Raw genomic sequence first — 23,216 nt, 5'->3', positions numbered from 1 at the left:
CGTGCACTCAAGTGGGGGAGTGGCAGAGACAGAGAGAGGAAGAGAGAATCCCAAGCAGGCTCTGCACTGCCAGCGGAGAGCCTGATGGGGGGGCTCGATCACATGAACCATGAGATCATGACCTGAGCTGAAATCAAGGGTCGGACACTTAACCGACTGAGCCACTGAGGCGCCCTGAAATGCTGTGTGCTCTTGTATACGTTGTTGAATAGAAATGAATAGAATGAAGGCAGGTAGCCTTGTTAACACTGCCTAGTATGAGAGAAAAGCTTCTATTTTTCACTATTAAATGTGATGTCAGCTATAGGTTTTTATAGATGGTCTTTATCAGATTGAGGGTGTTCCTTTATATTCCTAGTTTTTAATCATGAATGGGGGTTGAATTTGATCAGCTGCTTTCTTTGATATCCACTGTGATGATTAGAGGATTTTTCTTCTTGATTCTGTTAATGTTGAATTGATTGATTTGGGGGAGACGGTGTCTTTATTTTTTTTGACATTTTTATTGAAATAATTTTGGGGATTGATTGTTCATTTTTTAAAAAAAAAATTTTTTTTTCAACGTTTATTTATTTTTTTGGGGACAGAGAGAGGTAGAGCATGAACGGGGGAGGGGAAGAGAGAGAGAGAGAGGAAGACACAGAATCGGAAACAGGCTCCAGGCTCTGAGCCATCAGCCCAGAGCCTGACGCGGGGCTCGAACTCACGGACCGCGAGATCGTGACCTGGCTGAAGTCGGACGCTTAACCGACTGCGCCACGCAGGCACCCCGATTGTTCATTTTTTAAAAATGTTTATTTATTTTTGAGAGAGAGACCGAGAGAGAGAGAGAGAGTATGAGCTGAAGAGGGGCAGAGAGAGGGAGACACAGAATCTGAAACAGGCTCCAGGCTCTGAGCTGTCAGCACAGAGCCCGACGCGGGGCTCGAATTCACAAACCGCGAGATCATGACCTGAGCGGAAGTCGGACGTTTAACGTTTAACCGACTAAGCCACCCAGGCGCCCCTCCTGTGGGTCTTTTTCTAATATCAGTTTTTCCCCCTTGGTTTCTGGTCATTTGTTATTTCCTTGAATGTCTGCCTATTTTCTTCTGAGTACCAGAAACCAAATGTGAAAAATGTTGGAGATAGTTTGAGGTTTTGGATGACTGTTCTAAAAACCTAAAACGTCTATATATGATATTTTTATAAGTGCTGTTATAAGAACAAACACACATGGGAGAAGAGGGAACTGGTAGGAGTCAATTATTAATAGAATTATCCTGGGTTCCTGATGGGGAAGGAATTGAGGGAAACTGGGAGAAAATGAAGATCTTGAAGAGTATGGAGTGAGACAGCTTTAAGAGTAGAAGATTGGTGTCATTTGCAATAACGTAGATGGAACTAGAAGGTATTATGCTATTAGTCAGAGAAAGACAAATGTCAAATGACTTCACTCATAGGAGGACTTTAAGATACAAAACAGGTGAACATAAGAGAAGGGGAGCAAAAATAATATAAAAACAGGGAGGGGGCAAAACATAAGAGACTTAAATATGGAGAACAAACAGAGGGTTCCTGGAGAGGATTTGGGAGGGGGGATGGGCTAACTGGGTAAGGGGCATTAAGGAATCTACTCCTGAAATCATTGTTGCACTATATGCTAACTAACTTGGATGTAAACTAAAAAGCTAAATGAAGACTGAAAAAAAAAAAACCCAAAAAACAAAAACAAAACAAACAAAAAGAGTAGGAGGTTGGCATCAAAGACCTTTAGATTAAAAAGAAAAATAGTCAAAGGTAGCAAAATTCTGTGCAAAACAATCAACATGTTACTAGAGTTTAGGAATCAGTCACTTAGTGTTGAAAAGTCTAGGGAATCTTAATGGATGGTGTTGGCATATGTTAAGTTTTGAAGGAAAGAAATTGTGTAAATATTGAAGAGCAGGAAGAGAATTTTAGACTACACTGGACTTTTCAGCTGCTTTTCTCCAAGTTTCCTTTGAAATGACCTTGAGTCTGATTGTTCTAAAAATGTTCAGCATAGTGTTAGGGGTGGGGGTGAGGAACAGACGCCATCATATTTCTCCCATAAACTCACACACCCTAGGTGGATTCATATGGCTAGGAAGCAGTGGGACTACAGCTTTAGGCTCAAAACTCTCAGATCCAGTGAGCCTTCATTCTTTGAGAATATTAATACCTGCCCTCACATGTGTTTTGTAAACATTTCAAAAACAAAAAAGTACATGTGTAAGGTGTTGAATAATCACATGGCTGGATGTAGAATCGCATAATTTATAATCACACTCGAAGGAAAATTTTTCAAGAATTTACTACGTACGCATTTTATTTTTTTGTATAACTTAATTGTGTTAAGTAAAATTAATGACAGATTTATGTGTGAATTAGAGCATATCCACATCAGAAGTTAATGTTACATTTTTCTGCTTGAGGGTAAAAATATCATATGTACATTCTCATGATCTTTGAGAGAATGAATTTTCTTTTGAAATTGAAATCAAATACTGTAAAAACAGATGAATTGTCATTTGATGTAAATTCAGACTCTTAGTTTCTATTTAGATCTACAATAAAATTTAAACAGTGTAGATTATTGGATAGTATATGTCACTTGATCTATTAAAACAGTCCCGGTCCTAAAGGAATATTATAATTCATAAGCAAAGCAGTATGTTAAAACTTCATTTTAAACTAAAGTATAAAATTGTTTCTCTGTCTCTAGGCAAAATTTGGATTTTCTAATATTACTGGAATTGATTACTCTCCTTCTGCAATACAGCTTTCTGGAAGTATTATAGAGAAAGAAGGTTTATCTAACATTAAGTTGAAGGTAACTATTATATTACTATAACTTATTTGTAATAAAAGTTACAAAGTTTAAACATTTCTAAAATATATTTGTTGACAATATCTTTTGAACTCATAAATTGAGGGTTCATTATAAATCCAAATTGAAACATTTTTAAGTAACTATTAAAATTTTGAGTCTAGTCAGCTTGGGGAAGTGATTTTCTCTTCTTTCTTGTGTGCAATTGTGTTCTTTCATGTCTGCAAACGCAAATCATAGCTAACTTTGGATTACCTAGATCAAAAAATTTGATTTTGCCTATTTTATGCTTTTGCCTGGATAGCTAATAGTCCTTCATTTAGTCTGAAATGAAACTTTGAGTTTCCATTTCTGTTACTGCTACTACCATTCACCTCTTGTACTAACCCCAAACCCGAGGAGTTATCCTTGATTCTTCTCTCTCCTTTAAGTGTGGCTTCTAATTCTCTTGGTTTTATCTTCAGAGTCTATCAGGCAGGTGACCATTCCTTGCTATCTCCACCGTTCTCTCCTGAGTCCAGGCTCCATCGTTTCTTGCCTGTGTGGCTACAGTGGCCTCTTACTTGGCCTCTCCGTTGCCGCTCTTGCCACGCCACCGTCCACGACCACAGGTCAAGCGGAGTGATCTTTTAAAATACCAGCTCGTGTCGCTGCTTTGCTCACAAGTCTCTAAGGGCTTCCCCATCGCATTGAGAGTGGAATCTGAACCCCCCACCGCGCCTCGCGAAGCCCCTCGTTTCTTACCTCTTTTCCTTTTCATCACCTGTGTTCCAGTCATGCTGGCTTGCTCTCTGCTCCTGAAACATGTCTAGTCTGTTCTTTTCCGGTCTTTACACCTTCTGCTCTCTACCTAGAATATTCTTGTCTCAGATCTTAGCTTACGTGGCTCATTCTCATCAGTCAGATCTGTGCTCCAATATCACCTTCTTGGGTCTTTCTTTACTGCGTTTTCCAAACCATTTCTCTTCCTAGTCGCTCACTGTCTTCATCATTCTGTTTTTATTGTCTTCATGCCACTTTATCTAGAATTATTTGTTCAGTTCATTTACTTGTCTGTTTCTTTAGAGAACATAAGATATCGCTTCTCGGCCTTTTGGCTAAGATCAGATGTAGAGAACGTAAGATGTGTTCTCATCCAGGGTCCCTTTTCTTTTTCGTTTACTTTTATGTTCCCAGTGACTGGAAAGTCCCTGAAGAGAACAGGTGTTCACGAAATACTTACTGAATAAATGAGTACTTTTATACAGACATTTCGGATAGGAGCTTCTCTAAACTTAGCTCGTAGGAATGGTAGTCATTTTGTGCTTCAGGGATCCCGAGTACTTTGGTGTGAGGGAGGAGGGGAAAAAACCCATGTTCAGACGCAAGGAGACAAAATCCACATTTTTAAATCAGAGCGTTTTCGGTAACATGCTATTTATGGTTCCTGCATTAAGTTTGTGTGAATAATCATGAGGTGATTACTTTTTCAAAGCAGCTTTTCAGAATTAAGTCCGCTGGCCAATTATTGTGACTATTCAGTGAAGCCGAGGCAGGTCACCACGTCAGACGCTCCTCACGTGTTCAGAGGCGATGGCGAATGAGTGTGCTGTGCTCGTGTAGGACTTTCACAACCCAAAGCGCACACTTATCAAGTGAAGTCACTGCAGTGTAAAGAGTCACTTAATTCCTTAAGCTTCAAGCTCTTCCTTACATCCATTCGTTCCTTTGTGAGCTGCCGAATCAGGGCCACAGAACTTCTGATTTACCAAGTTTACATCACACAGCTAGTAATATCAGCCAAAAGGCATCTTCCTTCTAATGACCCGTTTGAGTGCCACATACTTTTTGTCATCTTTAAGAATGTGTCAAACATTTTTTTTTTACGTTTATTTATTTTGAGAGAGAGAGAGAGAGCACGCGAGAGCGCACTCATGTGCCTGCACGTGAGGGGAAGGGGGAAGGGGCAAAGAGAGAGAGAGAGAGGGAGAGGGAGAGAGAGAGAATCCCAAGCGGGCTCTGCACTGACAGTGCAGGGCTCAAACTCACGAACTGTGAGATCATGACCTGAGCCGAAATCAAGAGTTGGATGCTTCACCGACTGAGCCACCCAGGTGCCCCCCAATATTCTGCTTTTTGACAGAAATAACTTTTTCATCAGCCAGGCTTGCGAGCTTCGTTAATGTGCTGGTGTTATTAGGCAGTACACCTGGCTTTGATTTGTTTCTAAATTTGTAGAGATTTGGAATGTCCAGGAAACACTTATCAGTCTCTCTTACCAATCTTAGCTTTAGTGGTCTTGGAATGACGCGCATAAAAGTTAGCTATAAAGTTGGAAGTATGCTTATTGTATGTAAAATGCCATCATAATTAATTGGTCCTTTTAGCTATGACCTTTTACAGATTGTCACTTAGATTCAGTAAAAACCGTATGTTAATCGTTCTCACAAAGACGTTGATTTTTAATATAGGTAGAAGACTTTTTGCATCTTTCCACAGAGCTGTCTGGATTTCATATTTGTGTTGACAAGGGGACTTTTGATGCCATAAGCCTTAATCCTGACAGTGCAATCGAGAAGAGGAAGCAATATGTGAAATCCCTCTCCAGGGTGTTGAACGTCAAAGGCTTTTTCCTAATAACCTCATGTAATTGGACCAAGGAAGAGTTGCTAAACGAATTCAGTGAAGGTAAATGGTCACCTGTTGTTTAAACGTGTGCTTACCTCAGGTTTAACGTACTTAAATAGGTTTTCTTTCGCTTGGCGTTTGAGGGCTTTACTTTTCCATTTGTGGGAATTGCCTGCTTCTCTTCTCTTTTAACTGTATACGCAAAGGACAAAGAAATAATACCCAGAGACCCAGAGTCCTTTCCAAAATTTTCCAAGAAATCCTGGCAGTTGGGTGCTGTGCTAACATGAGCCTGTGAAACCTCAGTTCCTTGATTAAGCTGCGTACTCTCTTACTTAGAGACTCGGACAGAGGACAGAGAGCATGCGTACCGTGCCCGGCTCCATTGTGCTCGTGTTCTGGGAGCCGGTGATGCACAAATGCAAGCAGTATTTTGTAAACATCTTACGTGGTGAGAGTTTTCACTCTGTACATACTTTCTTTGTCTTGCTAATGGTCATTCAGGTATTTAGGATTTATCTTCTTTTCAGCTTACGTAGAACAATTATTTTCAACGTGGCACAGAAACAAAAGGTGGGGACTTTGTAGTAGAAATATGACCTGTGAACTCTTGGGGAAATCTCTTCCTTTTCCATGGTTTTGGTTCCCAGACAGGAACCTTTTTCGCCCCATTAGAGAAGTATAATTAGTACCGTGTCTACCAAGTGGGGATCTTGTGAGAATCGAGAATCTATAACCTATACACAAATATTTTGAGAGCTTTGGCAGACTGTTCCTTGCATATCTTAAGGAATATATTACCTGCCAATTTATTCATGCAGCGCACAGGTGCTTCTGGGAAAGTACCTTGAGAATCCAGAACTAGTGTTTGCTTGTTTTTTTTTTTTTTTTCACAGTCCCTTTTTCAGATTAGTATGGCGTTTTTTAAAGAAATGAGAGGAACTTTTAGGATGGAATATTAATAATAAATGCTACGCTACTAAATTTTTGTTAAATTTGAACCTTGGTTGTCCCAAGCTAATGGGAAATGAATTTATAACTGTTTTGCATGCACTTTATCTTAGAGTTTGTTTTCTTTTTTGGTAGTAAGGGAATAGGCGGTGGGAGGGAGCACAGTTAACACGTGTCTTTTTGTGCACATTCAGTGACTTTGGCACGTTATATAATGTAAAACCTGAAGTGTTTGAGGCTTGAAATGTGAGCTTGTGGTTTCATGACTACTGCCTCTGGAAAACAAGAATTATAGGTGATTTATTGTCCTGTACTTCGTGCCATTAATTTTACTATCTCCCATGTTAAATTTGTTTCCTTTAGAACTGTTGAGGCCCCGTCTCCATAGTCTTTCCCAGTTCCAGAAGCTTGACAGTTTTAATAAATGCTCGAAGTTAACACTGTGTAGGGCAAGTTTCTTTCCCGGTTCTTAAATACAGGTGTTCTCTTTTACCCCTGGAACCACCAGACAAAAACATATTTGTCTGTCTTTGATAATGAGGAACAGACTTGAGCCTGGTAAAGGGTCCTTAAAATCGTGTCTGTGTCTGAGAACCACTTTAACTTATGTTCAGTTTTAGAGCTTAATACAGAATTTAAATAAGCAAAATGTTACAACAGGAAATGTTAAATATGTACAATTGAAGACGTTTTTAGCCATGTGTCTCTGAGAATATGGTGTTTGGAGTTGGGCCCCGAACACTCACAGAATACGTGCATCACTGCTGAGGGTCTTGGCAGTAGCTTCTCAAGATTGGCTCCCATGGTCCCTTTTGCGTAGAATGAAGCTTGCTTTACCGGTCTTGAAAGACTTTTTGCTTCTTTCCTTATCTGAAACATAAATGTTCATAAAACTGTTGAAATCTTGTACTTTTCCTTTACAGCCATGTCTATATAAACATTTTATGTTGTCATTTGTTTTGGTGAGGATTACCGGAGTCATTTGCCAGATATTGGGGTGTTCTAATTTGATGTCCAAGGAGCTGGACTTTCTTAAAACTACTGAATTAGAAACAGTCCCGAAAACCTATTTTACCATAAAAGTAATCTAAATTCGTTATGAGAAAGATTGAAAAATGTCAATAACCCCAACACATAAGCATATAGATTAAAATAACTAAAAGTGGGGTGCCTGGGTGGCTCAGTCGGTTGAGCTTGACTCTTGATTTTGGCTCGGGTCACGATCCCGAGCCCCACGTCGGGCTCCACGGTGAGAGCGAAGCCTGCTTAAGATTCTTTCCCTCTGCCTCCCCCCCTCCCCGCCACGTGCACTCACGCGTGCTCTCTCTCCTAAATTAAAAACAAAAACAAAACAACAACAACAAAACTGAAAGCATTTGTTACCTATCACTGGAATACAACCACTTTTTAAGATTTTGGTGCATTATCTATTAAAATGTAATCACTTCAATTCTGTATAGTTTAAGGAGTTAAAAGATTAGTCCTGGAAAATTCACACAGACCTCTCCATTTTCTCCAAATTTTTATTATGAAGTATTTTAAGCCTGTGTAAAATTTCAGAAAACAGATAGATTTTGTGCCTGTATATCCAGCACAGTGGCTCCATTTAGAGGCCTGTCCTTCTTTGGAAAAGCTTTCTTATGATCAGTTTTAATGAGCATTTTAACATATGGTCATTTGTTAAAATTTGGTGCAGTTTGATTAAGAATGTGAGTTAGAATGCACAATGAAACCAAGTACAAGAGGCCAGTTGATGCAATAATATATATCCTGTTATATTTTTTCTGTTTATCAGAGCTATTTCAGCTGCAGTTCGAAAATGCGGACACCACCCTTTCCTAGGGAAAAAAAAAAATCGACCCTCCAAACTAATAGACCTATCACTGAAGGAAAACCCTGGTTTAACTTCCCAGCCTTGTTTGTCCTGGTTTAAAATCATAAAATGTTAAATTTCCATTTTTTAAAAATGTTTATTTTTGAGAGAGAGAGAGAGAGAGCATGAGCAGGGGAGGGGCAGAGAGCGAGGGAGACACAGAATCCGAAGCAGGCTACGGGCTCTGAGCTGTCAGCACAGAGCCCGAACGGGGCTCGAACTCACAGACCATGAGACCTGAGCCGAAGTCAGGCCTTTAACCAACTGAGCCACCCAGGTGCCCCCAAATGTTAAATTTCCATTTTATTTTGTAGTTCAGGAAAATGCCACGTTACCTCATTTTGATCTTTACAAAATCACTATGAGGTAGGTAGGGGCACTGGCATGTGTAACCTCCTTGCTTTGAAAAGGAGGATCCTGGTAGCCTATCTTTCACCTTGTAAAGTGGTCGAGCTGGGACTTGAACCCCCGACTTTTGAATCCATGTTAATTTAAAAACCACACGGTGCTTCCTTGAAAATTCCTACTTCCTTTTCTTCCCAGATTCTTAGTTCAGTTTGGGTCTTGATCTTTGGTTACATATTCTTTTTGTTGTGGTAAAACGCGTAGAAGGTAAGATTCTCCATATAACCCTTTTAAAGTGTACTGCTCTGTGACATTGAGTACGTTGCCATTGTTGTTCAGCCATCACCGCCCTCCACCTCCAGAACTTTTTCATCGTCTGCAAACGCCTTTTCACTTCCATGTTGTTTGACCCTTCGGTGTTAAATACTTCGGCGTGTGTGGTGTGGGTTAAATCGCTACAGAGGAAGCTCCCAGAACCGTTCCCCGCTACCTGGGATCGTCTCCGCACACGGTGGCTCCTTCCTGCGAGGTGCCGCGGTAGACGGAGGGAGATACAGAGTCTGAGAGAGAAGAGACCAGAAGTGGGGGAAGGGAGGGAGGAGGGAAAGCCTCTTTCCTGCCGGTTGACTTCGGTCTTGCCTGCTGCTTGCTCAGTTTAAAGCGTCAGTGGGGACGCTCGCAGGGGGATTGAAAATTTACCATGTGAAATTCAGTCACGACTTGGAGTCTGGAATCATAGTTTTGCGAAAGATTCGCAGGTACCTCGTTAATACAGACTTCCCTTCGCTGTGGGACTCAGCCCCTATTAAAAATATTTTAATCTTGTCTGACAGGGTTTGAACTTTTTGAAGAGCTGCCAACACCCACGTTCAGCTTTGGAGGCAGATCTGGAAACAGTGTAACAGCTTTGGTTTTCCAAAAAACGTGAGACTTTTCACTGGACAAATTCAGTTAGCTTTGTTACGAAGCTCCACATCAAAGTAGCCCTGACACAGAAAATGCACGTGCAAATACGTGCTTAGTAAGTACCGCAGGATGTGCACGTGTTGAATGGATGCGAAGGGTCGCTAAAGATAACGCGCTCACGGGGGTGGTTGAGTTTTAGAGACCAACCGAGAATCATGTCAGGTTTTCTTTTGTACTTGGAATGTAAATCTTTTTCTCTTCGATTAAAACTTTTCTGTAACTGCTGAACAGTTAAAAACTTTAAAGCAGTAAATGAATTTCCAGAAAGCACGTGCTCTTGGTTTTTGTGCCTTGGTGAGGTCGAATCGAATGGAACTGCTTGTTCAGATTGGGTGAAACGACTCCAGGGCCCGGGTCATAAACACCAGCCTTCTTCGTGTTTTATTAGACTGTTTGTGAAACATCATAGGTATACTTATGTTTGGGGTTGAACGGTGGTTATTTAAAAAAAAAATTATTAAAAACCCGGGAAAGTCCCCTAGTTTTCGTGTATACAATTAAAGTCAGATAAATGTGTGAGTTGATCAGGAAATATTTATTGAGCTTGTTTGTTGCCGCCAATGGGCTTTGCTGTTTTTTTTTTTTTTTTTAACCCGCTTTGAGGGAAAAACAGGAAGTAGAAAAGATAACTAACAGATACTGTTATCTGCTGGCTCCGTGTTAAGTTACGTTACGTTACGTTAAGTTACATTATCGTATTAAATCAGCGAATCCTCCCGATACCTTCTGAAGGTGTGTGTAACTTACGCCTGTCTCCACTGGAAGGACCAGTACCGGGTGGAGCCGGGATTCTTTGGGTCTGACTGTTCCCCTGGCCGTTCCCCCGGCATATTCTGCTTCCCAGGTGCTAAGTAAGTCTCTGCCTTAAAGGCAGTTGCGGTTCAGTGAGGGAACCAGGACTGGTCTGGAGAAGACGCTGCCAGGGAAGTTAAGTAGGATTTTCAGGAGCTCTGCCCCTCCTTTCTGGTGCCCGTGTTGGTCTGTGGGCCGGAGCCGGCGAGCCGGTCCGTCCTTCGTCACTTTCCCCCACCTCCCTTTTGTCGTGACAGACCCTTCTGCGAAGGGGGTTGTGAGCTGGATGTGTACCTAGAAGCCCCCGGGGACGCGGGGACAAAGATGTTCCAGTTAGGGCCGGTTAGCAAGAGAAACAGTGTATTTGTTAACGTTTTTGAGACGGTAACGTGACCACGTGACGCCATCGTTGCATTTGGGCTAATACTTTAACACGGGAGCCGCTACACAAATTTGAAAGCGACACAGTTTTTGATGATTTTCAGCCTTTTGGGTCTGTGGGGTTTTTGTTTGTTTGGCGCATGTTCATCCGGTAACGAGCGAGTCTGGCATCACAACCCTGTCTCTCTTTATTTTGTCCCTGAGTGGGGTGGGGGCGGGGTGGAGGGCCGAGGGGTTTGGTTTAGATCCACGTTCACCAGCCATTAAGGTTGCTACCTGCCTGGCACGAGATAACCGCAGACATTTACATAAGCTTTCAACACAAATCCGATGGTTTGAAAAGCTCTCATTTTTAACCAGAGTGGCTGAGAAGTTCCTTCAAAATGTATGTGATTTAAACTTGTGAAAAACTCGTGTTGATTTTACAAACTAGGCATGGCATCTTAACCCACGGAAACATGGTTTATCATTTACCAAGGAGGTTTGGTCTTTGTTGTGTTTTCGTATTACTCTTTCTTGATGTCAGATGTGACAATAGGACGGAAGCACTTTTTCAGAATTTTGCGTGGCTACGTGTGCTGTTTTAAAGCACTGCTCTGACAGACTGGGCTCTCCGTGCCGCCAGACGGAGACATGGGGTTTGATTCACTGATCAAACCCACCGAGCGGGTCTCCATTGAAAAGCTCCTCGAGTCACCCTCGGTTGGGGGCGGCGGTGGTGGTGGTACGGGCGGTGGTGGTGGTACGTCCCATTTGCAAAGATGAAGCGTTTGGGGGGGGGGACCTTGGAGCTGTTGCTAAGGTTAGGAGAAGGGATTTGTCATCTCTCCCTGTCAGCGAATCATGCCGGAAGCCAGCCCCCCAGAGATTGCAGTGAGAACAAATGGAAGGTACCAGAATGCTAACAGTCAATTCGTGTTAACAAATAATACCACACTTCAAAAACCAGACCCGCAGGTGCCCCCAAGTTACCAAAACCGGCCGCAAATTTGTAACTCTTGCACTTCGGTCTGTTATGTCACGTGACCGTGTGGGGACCCGGAAGAAAAGCGGTTTCGAAAGGGAGCGGTCAGTTCTGTGGTGAGCGCTGGTTTCTCTGGATGAGAAGTTGGAATTGCCACTTTATTTCATCAAAAGACGCTCTTATTTTGAGGAAACTCGTTTGAAATGCAAACGAAGCTTCTCTCTGGAGCCTGCACAGCTTCGTTGCTTCTCATTAGGACGTCACAGCCTCAGTAGCCGGCGCTTCTGTGCTCAGGAGGCGCGCAGGCCGGTCCGAAGGGGTTTGAGGCCCAATGGGCCGGTTACACCGATGAACAAGTCGAAAGTTTTCAGAACGTTTTGCTTTAAGCCAGGTGCACGAGTTAGAGTTGCTTTTTGGGACTGGCGTTTATGCAGCTGAGAATCAAACCTGACGCTACTCTTGGCCGCTTGACTGAAGCCATTTTAAAATAGTACAACTGTCCCTGAATGATCCCCCTCCCCCCTCCTCATTGTACTAGCAGCAAATCTTCCTTTCTTCTTGGTCTGCGGTATGGATGCGATTTTCTGTTATTTGGGGGAAAGAAGGGAGGTAAACCTATACAAAAAACGTTTAGTGTTTGCAATGAATGATATGTTTTCAGTTCACTACTATTATTTTAAATTTTCTGTGATACTGTGATGTAGTAATGTAGTGTGTGTGTATATATATATGTATATGTTAATTTACATTCATCCCGAGTATAATAGAAGCTTTAATTTTTAAGAAACCTGTGTTAGCCTATAGCCTTTGAAATAATTTTCCTTAAATTGATATGCAAAGAGAGTATCCCTGCCTGTGTCAATAGACTTTGATGTATGTTTTCTTAAATCATTTTATTTTATATATTTACACACGTGTGTATGTGTCTGGTAGCCCCTGATGAAAATCTCTACAAATGTGAAAAATCCATTGCTCTCCAGGCCGGCATTCTGCTGTGGGGAGACCTGGGTTTGATTTCCTGTTTTTGGCACTGTGAACTAGAGTGTACGTGCTCCAGAGACAGCTTTCTGCTTTGAAAGCAAGGGACCAAGTGTCTTGTGTTCCACAGTAGTAAAACCTCTTTAGCTATTTGTGTGTGTGTGTGGGGGGGGGGGGGGTGTTGATGGGCTCTGAAAGGAGTCTTGTCTAGTATACTTCACTGGAAGGAGGCTGCCCGTGACCTAGAGCTTGATTGTGGGAGACGAGAAGCATGCTAGGTTGAAGGACAATTGCTTAGTGGGAAAAAATTAGGAAACCCTTGTCATTTCTCTGTTAGGCAGGAAACAGAGATGTCCTTAGAAGAAGGGGGAGCACAGGAGCATGTTTTATTAACAGTTAATGGAAGAAAATTAATGCTAATTTATTCGTCATACACACCATGCAATTTGTTAGAAAAGTAAAAGAATAGTTTGAAATTCTTTGGTCAATTGATGGATTCCTATGTTAGGGGCATAGAAATGAAACTCAACATTAAGCAGACAAACACCCAAGCCCACAGGCTACATAAATGCTGAATAAAACCAGCTTCACAATAGAACTCTGAAAAGCGAGGGGGAAGAAGCCTAATGAATGATTGAATATGACCTTAGCAAAATCCCTGGCGTGTTGTTGAAAGATCATTCATTTCCAGCTTAGATGTCAAGATGGGCTCCAGTAACCAGGAAAAAAAGAGAGCTTGAGTCGGTACTTACTGAGTTTTAAAAATCTTTACAACTCAGTGCATTAGACTAATCATTAAAGGGCTTCTCGAACTGAATTTTGAGCGGTCACTGTGTAGACCTGTGGTTTAGGCCCAGGGAAACCAAATTAAAAAGATAGGAATAATTCACAAGACACGAATGTATCAATATCCTGCTTTTATGAAGTAGAACTTCAAAAACTGGATGTAGAGGCTGGCAGAATGTACTTTTGTCATGCTGATACCATTGTAAGAAAGACTTACAACTAAGAGATCAATTGTGCCTTAGAGTAGTCGCAAATTACTTGTCCAGTTTCTAAGAGGAAGATATTAAAAAAAACCCAAATCTACTTTTTTTCATTTTTAAGTGGCCCATTTGGAAGAAATGATAAATTCTTTTACGTTTTAAAATATGTATTGTTATTACCGCATCAGAAAATAAGTACTTTAGTGAGTCATCTTTTTTGTGTGCATGCTACCCGGAAGCTTTGTAAGGAAAGCAAATGTACCGTATTTGTTTTCCCAAATACCTAAAAATTTATGCATGAACCAGCGATGAGCATATCATGGACATCGTATGAGGAGCCTTGAAAGAAGTGTGAAAATACTCCAGTTGAATAAGGGCACCGTGAACTGTATTTCTCATTCTTCATTAACATACTTACAGACAGGCAGGTTAGCATTCTCTGGGATTCGCCGCCAGGCTGGGCGCAGTGCTCCCCGCAGCGCTCCTGCCGGTGCCCTCCCTGCCTCTTGTCAAGGATGGACGCAGTTGGGGGGGGAGGGGGGAGAAGCTAAATGTAGAAGAGAGTGGGTGCTGCCAGTGCACGTTTTTCTCCTAACCCCTCCTCGTGTATGAAAATGTCAGTCCTTTGTTCCCATCTAATTTTAGTACATCCTGGCTAAAAAAAAAAAAAAAAAAACACCCCCCCATTTGGGGATCTTTCCCACCCTTGGATTTGGGGGGGGGGGGGGGGCGGGGGAAGGGTAGAGGAAGGAGCAGTTTACATTCCATGTCCGGCTGCCTTTCTGCTACAGCATCTCGCCCTTACTCTGTTGATTTTGGTAATGAAATAAATTTAGATGCACTGAAGCAGCAATAATTAAGTTTTCCTTCCATGTCCTCAACAAGAAGCCTAGCTGGAGTCTGAATGGGGAAAATCATAATATGGCATTTAATAAAACATACTGGGCTGAATTAAAGAGCTGTATGCAAGTTTTGGAAGACAGACCTGAAGTTGTGAATGAAAAACATTGCACGTTGTCTTATTTATAAAATGTAACCTTTGAGGCCCAGTTGTGACTCAGCGAAAGGGCTTCTATGCTGTTGTTTTGAATGGGAATAATACTTGCTGACTTTTGAGAAGCAATCCTAAACGAGGCGCACGAGTCAGAGCTGTTTATTCCGTGTGGAAGCCCTAACATGTCTAGCAGGGAAGCTCTGATTTTGTGAAGAGAACCAGTTGGGTCCAAAAAAAAAAAAAAAAAAAAAAAAATTGATACTATAGTTTGCTCAAGAGAGAGGATTGAATTCCATATAGCCTCGTAGGTTGGAAGTGCCGACTAGTGTGGTTATTATTTAATTAAAAAGTAATTAACTGGATTAAACTATGAGGGGGATTCCACATACTGGACCTCACTGTGAAATAAGCCTGTGTCTTGGAGAAGTTTGTTCATTTAGTGCTCTAAGGTTTCCTCCTGGAATCTCTGTATGGTGAAGGTGCTAACGTAACCAGAAGTCAGAGGGATCATCTTATTATTACTAAGTCCATTTGATTAATGATTTAATTTATGACAAATGCAGTGTCAGATTATTTTCTGGCCTTGAAATTTGATTTGTTTTGGTTCCTTTCATTCTGTAGTAACAGAGTGTTTACAATCTGGTAAGCACTGGAGTAAATATGAAAGAGAAATGATTATTTTGAAATACTCAATTTGGGAGGGAAAAAACGATTGCAATATAGGCAGGTCGCTTTCCTTTTCTGGGGTTCAGGTTTCGCCTCTGTAAAATGAGGGTGGTCAGTAGGTGATATTTAAAGTTCTCCACCCCGGTGCTGGTCAGCTTGGGCTGCCGTTGGCTAGGTGGCTTAAACAACAGGGATTTACTTTTCACAGTCTGGAGGCCGGGAAGCCCAAGATCAAGGTGCCAGCAAGGCAGGCTTCATTTTGGAGCCTCTGCTCTTGGCATGTAGGCAGCTGCCATCCCCCTGTATGTTCGCACGAGCCCCTTGTGCCCGCCTACAAGGGAGGGGGAGAGAGCACGAGTGCAGGGTCTCTTGGGTGTCTCATGAGGGTGCTGATTCCGTCACGAGAGCCCCGCCTGCCTGACGTCACCTAGCCCTGATTGCCTCCCAGAGGCCCCATTTCCAAACACCATCACATTGAGGGTTAGGGCTTCGACTTGTGAATTTGGGAGGGGGTTGACACAAACATTCAGTCCCTAATACCTGCTGAAGTGGATCTGAGGTTTAGAGATGGGTCTGCAAAATAGGTTTCCACAATAAATGTTTACTTATTTATTTTGAGAGAGAACCCGAAGCAGCCTCTCTGTGCTGTCGGCACAGAGCCCAATGAGGGGCTCAGTCTCATGAACCGTGACATCATGACCTGAGCTGAAGAGTCAGATGCTTAACCAACTGAGCCACCCAGGTGCCCCAGGTTTCTGCTATATATGGGAGGTTTAAATACTCCCATTAGCTAAGAATCAGTTATTAGGTCATTTTACAGTTCTTTTAAACAACGGTATCTATGTATGTGAAAAAATATATGTACGTATAATAAAACATTTGGAGCATAAAATCACGTATTTTTCCATCTATAAAACATCTTTGTACATTCATTGGTAAACTTCAGATTTGAGTATTGTTTGTCCCTGGTGATATATTTGATAATTTAGTTTGTATTCGTTTGACCATAGTATATTTTATCCAAGAAACTTAGAAGTTTACATCTGATTGTTTAGTCTGCTTGGATTGTATGTAGAGAAAGATCGAGATCAAGATTGGGCCTGAGTAGGCACACAGGACTCACACTGACAGGTGACCTAATTTAGCACCCTGCAGCCCCAGGGCGCTGAGGCTTCTACCTTCTCATGCCGCACAGAGACCCTCGCTCGGGTGCAGTGCGTGAGTGTGCCCGTCTTAGGCCTTGCACCTCTCTGGGCCACTGCCTTCCTGTCCTGTACCTGCTTCTCCCCTCAGTGACACCGAAGTATGTTAACGGTGCTGGGAAAGTGCCTAGTGGGACAGCATACACTTACTTAAACTTGGTTTCCCTTCAGAACATTTCTTTGGAGCAGGTTTGAGAAACGGAGACAGAAACAGTTGTGTAGACGTCACGTAATAGGGGTGTGAATGAGTATTAAGTAAGAAAAATCAATGTGAAGCCACTTAGCATGATTCCTAGCAAACGCCAGTGCCAGGTAAATATTCTCTCCTCCAAGAATCCGTCTGCCCATTGGGGCTGATAGATTGGCTTGTTTGAGATTTTACCCCTCAGTGCCACTGAGTTATGTCTTCAGGTCCACTGTATTCCAAGGGTGTTTCGATGGCGGGGAGAGGCCAAGTGGTGGATAGGTGAGTAAGAGTGAAAATTTGGAGCAGGTGGGCCTTCCAGAATTTCTTAAAAAACCGTTCTGTGTAGCTGCTGCTTCTTTAGTCATTTTCAACAAACGATCTTTATGATGTGTTTTAGCAAACTCTAAGGATACTCACATTTAAGGTCGTTATCTGTTTAAATGGTAATTATTTAGTAATAAATGTAGGTATGATGGGGAAAATGTTCATTTGGATGCATTTGAATTGAAAAACAAATGGCCAAGGACATGATGCACCTTCCATTGTTAGGTCTGAATGCTAAGGTGTTATTTCCAACAAGGGAACTGAGAGCAGGTCCTTCGACTAACCATGCATCAGGTTCAGTGAAAGTTGAGTTGGATTTGGGTCTTACCTGGCATTGAGGAAGCAGTGGGGCAGGATTTTATCATTGATTTCCACCTTGCATCATCTAGATTGAATTTCCTTGATCAGTGAGTTGTATTTTGTTTCCTCGTTTTATGTTGAGTTAACGGTGCCATTCACAGTGACGTTTCAAAGTTTGAGGTTGGTTAATACTTTAAATAGTTTATCTGATTTGACCTTAGTTTATAGTGGAACTGACAGTGTAGTACGTTGTGTACATCGAATCAGTTGTTTATCCTACCTAGTCTAGAAAACATTTGGTTTTCAGATTTGTATACTTAACCTTTTTTATTGGTGGGTAAGTGAATATCCCAGTGCCTGGACCCGGCTTAGTGTGACTAGAGAAATACTGGCCAGAATAGTGTCACTTTCTCTAGTCATCCTCAAAGAGCCGAAGTCTTTGAACTATTTTTTAAAAACTCTATAGAGATGAGATCAATATGATAAGGAGGTATGTCCCTAGGATGGACATAATAAAAGCTTCCCTGAGTTAGGGAGTTTAGTGCTATGGTGGTTAAATAACCTGGATTTGATCACGACTTTTGTTTTTTGGGGAGGGTTTTTTTGTGAAAGTTAAGAGAAGCTGTAAAGTAGTAGTTAAGAAGCAAGCTAACTTCTCCTATCACTTCTTGGTTTCAGGTCAGGGGCAGGGTATGTGCATACAAAATAGGCAAGGCCAGTCCCTCTTATAATGGATACAATAAAACAAAACATCTTTGCTTTTGGTTAAAACAGAAGGTTGACAAACTGCTGAGAAGAGTTAAGAAATTCACAGGCTAATATACTATGTGGGGCACATGTTCTTTTCATACTGCTCCCAAGGATGTTCTACCCTTTGGAGCCGGAGACTGATTATTTTCCTTGATATTTTAAACCCAAAGGATTCAGTCTTTAGATTGGGTATTTAAACTCTGTGAAATCACAAACTGTATGTTGTTTCACAGTTTCCTTTCTACATAATGAAAATGAAATTCACTCGGTTTCATTTTTATGGGGATAGGCAGGATAGCAGTGGCTTTGAGCATATCACTAGGGATGAGTTAAAAATAGATTTTTCTTGGGGCGCCTGGGTGGCGCAGTTGGTTAAGCGTCCGACTTCAGCCAGGTCACGATCTCGCTGTCCGGGAGTTCGAGCCCCGCGTCAGGCTCTGGGCTGATGGCTCAGAACCTGGAGCCTGTTTCCGATTCTGTGTCTCCCTCTCTCTCTGCCCCTCCCCCATTCATGCTCTGTCTCTCTCTGTCCCAAAAATAAATAAACGTTGAAAGAAAAATTAAAAAAAAAATAGATTTTTCTTGAGGCAGTGACATTATATGGTAGACAGTTGACAGGAGAGAAAAATTAAGGCAAATTTTGGGCTTGTGTCATAAATACCAAATCTGAATTCCACTAAAGTCTATATAAGAAAAAAATGGAAAAGATTTTCATTTGAAGATGATAGCAGAAACATTTAGTCTGGCTGTGCTGTTGAAATATTTTCTAGATAAAACTCAGTGTATAACAATATGAAGATACTGTCACTTGTTTTTAGCTGTTTTTTTGGTGGAGGGTCTGAGGCCAAGCTAGGTTATGGGTGAGTAACCATGTTAACAGTGATATCAATTAGAGTCTCCTTCAGCTCAGATCATAAATAGATCAGGGAAAGGTCAGGAATGAATTATGCTTTTCATTGTTACTATTAAAATAGTAACACAGGTTTGATAAGTTTTACATACACCAGTAACTTTGAATGTAAATTGTGAAGAGCCTTCATTGTATTCCTTTTGTTTATTTACCATGCAGAAACTTTTCACTGTCTTCCTTTTTCATGCTGGTGTTTTCTGGTAGCACATAACACCAATAGCTACTATTGCAAAAAAAAAAAAAAAAATATCTATCTATATATAGATAGATATATAGATCTATATATCTATCTACATATAGATAGATATAGATCTATATATCTATCTATATATGTATCTCAAAGTTAAATAAGTTTTAACTGTTGCTCTGTTCTTTTTAGCTTGCATTACCCAGAGCTCTTCATCCAGTGAGTTGCAAGCGTGACATTTGCTGTGTTTTCAGCACCTGCCAACTTGGAAACCAGGGTTTGTGCTCAGGACTTAGGCTTACAACCCACACTTTGTGGTGCACAATGCTGTCCCAGCTGGCATGCTTCGTACCTCAATGGTGCTAGACGTTTGGTTACAAAGCTGTGCGGATTCACATGCGCTGATTTCAATAGGCATTCCGCTTCAAGCTGCTTTCAACTCTCATTTTGTATCAAAGGAGTTAGATTGGTATCATTAAATTCACTGCCATGGTTATTTTTCAATGAAAATACATTTGTTTTATTTAGTTCTTGAATCAAAAAGTAACTTGGTCTTCAAGAATCTAAGTGCCTCTTAAAAAAGGTGTGTATATAGATAGGGGAGATACCTCTCTCTCTATGTGTAGATATTTCTCCTTACCTACTTACCTACCTGTCTGTCTGTCTGTCGATATGAGAGAGATTCCAGCCAGAGCTATAATTCCTTTTCCTCAGTGGAAAAGTTTCAGAACACAATATAAAAGATCAGAAAGGAAAGAATGGAAGGATTAGTGTGTCCTAACATGCATGTGTAGGTAGGGCTGTTAGTTGTAGCTGGCTCATAGATGAATAAAATCTACATTAGAAAATTGTCCCCATAGTAGATTCAGATTTTTGGCTTTTATCTGTAACCAAAAACTTTCCATATTTTCCAAAGAAATGTATTTTGCTAACTTGTTTTCCGTAGCCAGTCTTTTTGAAAATGCTTCAGGTGGACTTGGTGGTGTTTGTCTTCCCATCATCTATTATAAGCAACTTTAAAAGGTTCTGCTTTATAAAAGATCTTTTCAGATTTAGAAAGGACAGTGTGAAATGTGAATGACTGGCTTTTAATACAACAGTTGTGACAAAGAGGCAGTGGCTTTTGGAAGCCGAATAAAGGGGTTAATACACACACATCTGCGTACTGTGCTGTTGGGTCCAGTGTATAACAAGTTTGATGTTTGTTTCATTCACTTTATTCTAAAAAAGAATCTACTGTGTTATTCTCAGAGACAAACTAGTTTATGACTTTTTAGTGGTGAGCTTTTTTTACAGCTATAGGCACACATAGATTTGATGGGTTAAACTGAACAACATTGACTGGTACTTGATCAGACTTCAAAGCTTAGCTCCTTGTTGCTTGAATATCACATTCATCTGCTTCTAAAGGCACAAAAATAAAACACCCACTAACTACCTAGGACACTCCTTAGTGCCTATCAGAATCCAACCTTTACCCTCCTCTGCACAAATGTGCTTCGGTGAATACTTTATTAGCTTGTTGATACAAGTTATAGTTGGCTACACCCTTTCTTAATAAAATACACCCTTACTGTCTCCTATTGCTTAAGAGCTTTACACTTGGAATAGGGCAACTCTGTAGTGTAGAATTTAATTCAGTTTAAATTCTCCCGGACAGTTTTGAGGAGACATGATGGATGTGTGCTGTACACACAGGCGTTCCTCCCTTTGGTGGTTCTGCTTTGAGAGGGGCCAGGAGAGGCAATATTGCTGTGCGTTATCCCTGTTTCATTGATCGGTCTTGGAGGGAGACCGTATGGGATCCCTGCATTTTATAGTTCCCAGGTGTTCGTGGCTTACCCCGGTTAGTGTTGGTCAATGATAATGGAAAAGTTACAAGTGATCATTTCGGATTATTTATGGATTTATTCCTAAATTGACATACGAATTTGTGTTTAGTTGCCTGGTAGTGCTCTAAATCTGGTTTCGATTTGGTTTTGACCTTTAAGGATTGAACAAAGGTAGACACCCCCCCCCCCCAATACAGCTTACATTGTTTTACATCCAGAGTTCAGCTGCATTTATATTTGCGCTTCTGAGTTGAGCAAAACTGTAATATACAACCTTTGGGTAGGACTTTTTAAGTAATAAACAACTATGTAGTATACAGCCTTAAAGAGTGGGGGTGTTTTAGATGTATAGGACTTAACTGCATAATGTGGAAAGAGCCACATAGTATCTGGAAGGTAAAGCAATCCAGGCCTTAATGTATATACCGGTTAGCTTTTGGAGATTCAAATTAAGTACATGAGAAATAGCCATTCATTGGTTAGTAGCACAACTCCTTGAGCAGGTATTTTAGTTTGTGCATTTGCAAGAAAGCCTCAGAACCAGAAAAACAGGCTGCTTTAGGTTGGAAAGGAGGCGTTGCAGTAAACGGGCTTGCCATGACCACAATCCTTGGAATTTTCTGAGACTAAAATCATCCTGAAAGAAACAAGAATCATGGTTGCAATAATTGTCTCCAGGCTCTGGACCCCTGCATTTTATTTTCTGTGTTGACCCGATGAAGTAGTAATTGTGGGAATAAGCTGAATGTTTGCCAGCAGGAGTCACTCTAGGCTTCCTCATAAAAAGTAAATTAAACTATATTCTTAAAGCTCTCAAAGGCCGAGGTGACACTGTGATAAAATGGCATTAGGGAAGTGTAGCAGTATTCTCAAATTATCCCTTGTACCTTTCTTTGTTTCACTTAGGAAGACTTAGTTCTTGCTCCTTTCAAAACTGGCCCTTGATAAATTCTTGTAAAGCAATGTTTATGGATAAGGATATCAGAATCTTAGCATTCTCCCTGTTAGCTCATTTTGGCTTTTGTGGGATGAATGGGTTATATCCCACATCACCTACTTGAATGAGTAGACTCACATCCTTCTGACTGTAGGTCATCCTAATCTTGCAGAAGAAACCACTGGAGTGAGCTGTAGCTCGTGTGAAAGATGTGAGCTTATGATTTTCTGAAAAAGAATGGGTCCAGTGTGAGAGAAACTGAAATATTTCAGCAAGAGCCATGAAATATAAGAGTTTCCCAAGTGCTCAAGAAGTTAATTGTTCATTTATGTTTGATACTGGGATTGAAACATTGGATTAAAACCAATTAAATGTTCCTAGAAGCAACAGAAAAAGTTTCCTGATTTATGAATAGAACCATTCAAATGGCGCAGACACAATCCATGTAAAGTAATGAGGTGTTTTGTTTTTTTGGCAAAGGAGAACACAAAACAGGCATAGGGGAGTTCTTTAAAAAAAAAAAAAATCCTCCTCCTTAAAAATCTCTTTGGATACAAGGTCAATAAAATAACATACACTAGTAGGACGGAGTAATGGGAAATCTAGGGATTCGCTTCACAAGGAAAACAATCCCCCCTCCCCCAGGTGAGCAGTACAATGAAAATGCTCTGCTTATTCTATCAGGGTTACATTCCTGAACTTAAGTCAACATCCTAAGTTACAGAACGAAACATGCTCTGCCTCTGCTTAGCAACCACAAATCCTTCCTTCACCAGTTGCATATATTTTGCATGTGGCTTCTGAAGTACACATTCCTTTATTTCGATCAGCGCCCTGAGTTAGGAAACTAGTGCTTTATTTTCCCAAAGTGTAACAACACTAACACGCCCCCCCGCCCCCCGCCGCCCTGCACGCCACCGTAATGATCGTTTCTTTGAAACCTCAAAACCCAACAACCCGGAAGCTGGACGTCTGAAGTCCACGCGGCCCAGGATTTTTTTGCCCCGGTTCGGGCTGGGGCGGGGGGGGGGGTGGCGGGAGAGACGCCCGCGGGACCTCTGGCCCCGGGCAGCCGCGGAGGAGGGGGGGTGGTGGTGGTGGCGCGGCCCGGGCCCGGGGCCACTTCCCGCGTCCCGGGGCCTCGCAAGCGCGAGCTCGGCGCGCGGCTCAGCTCGCAGGACGCCCTCTAGCCCCGCCGGCGACGCGCCGCGATCCCCCCACTCCCCGCCCACCGGCGGCTGCGCGCACTGCACA

The 23,216-nt window shown here is 41.6% G+C and overlaps 1 protein-coding gene across 6 annotated transcripts in view; it reads left to right on the top strand.

Annotated features, from left to right (window-relative positions):
* Nucleotides 1-23,216, top strand: part of EEF1AKMT2 (EEF1A lysine methyltransferase 2) — a 38,858-nt gene that overhangs the window by 9,792 nt on the left and 5,850 nt on the right. The window contains exons 4-8 of one of the 6 annotated variants that reach the window (XR_005793732.1): nucleotides 2,726-2,833; nucleotides 5,281-5,497; nucleotides 16,707-16,847; nucleotides 16,947-17,001; nucleotides 19,386-22,522. Coding sequence is in view for 4 of the 6 variants with exons in the window: in XM_040486713.1 (XP_040342647.1) it covers nucleotides 2,726-2,833; nucleotides 5,281-5,497; nucleotides 9,440-9,534 (420 nt within the window). In the remaining 2 variants the exon portion in view is untranslated. Of the gene's footprint in view, nucleotides 1-2,725; nucleotides 2,834-5,280; nucleotides 5,498-8,183; nucleotides 8,356-9,439; nucleotides 9,843-16,706; nucleotides 18,444-19,385; nucleotides 22,523-23,216 lie in introns of those variants that run through there. The other 5 variants (XR_005793731.1, XM_040486715.1, XM_040486713.1 and 2 more) reach the window with 5 other exon arrangements.

Source organism: Herpailurus yagouaroundi, unplaced genomic scaffold (genome assembly GCF_014898765.1).
Source record: "Herpailurus yagouaroundi ecotype Mexico unplaced genomic scaffold, PumYag 163, whole genome shotgun sequence".
Classification (NCBI taxonomy): domain Eukaryota; kingdom Metazoa; phylum Chordata; class Mammalia; order Carnivora; family Felidae; genus Herpailurus; species Herpailurus yagouaroundi.
Note: the sequence above shows the minus strand (reverse complement) of the source record. Positions and strands in the feature narration are given on the sequence as shown.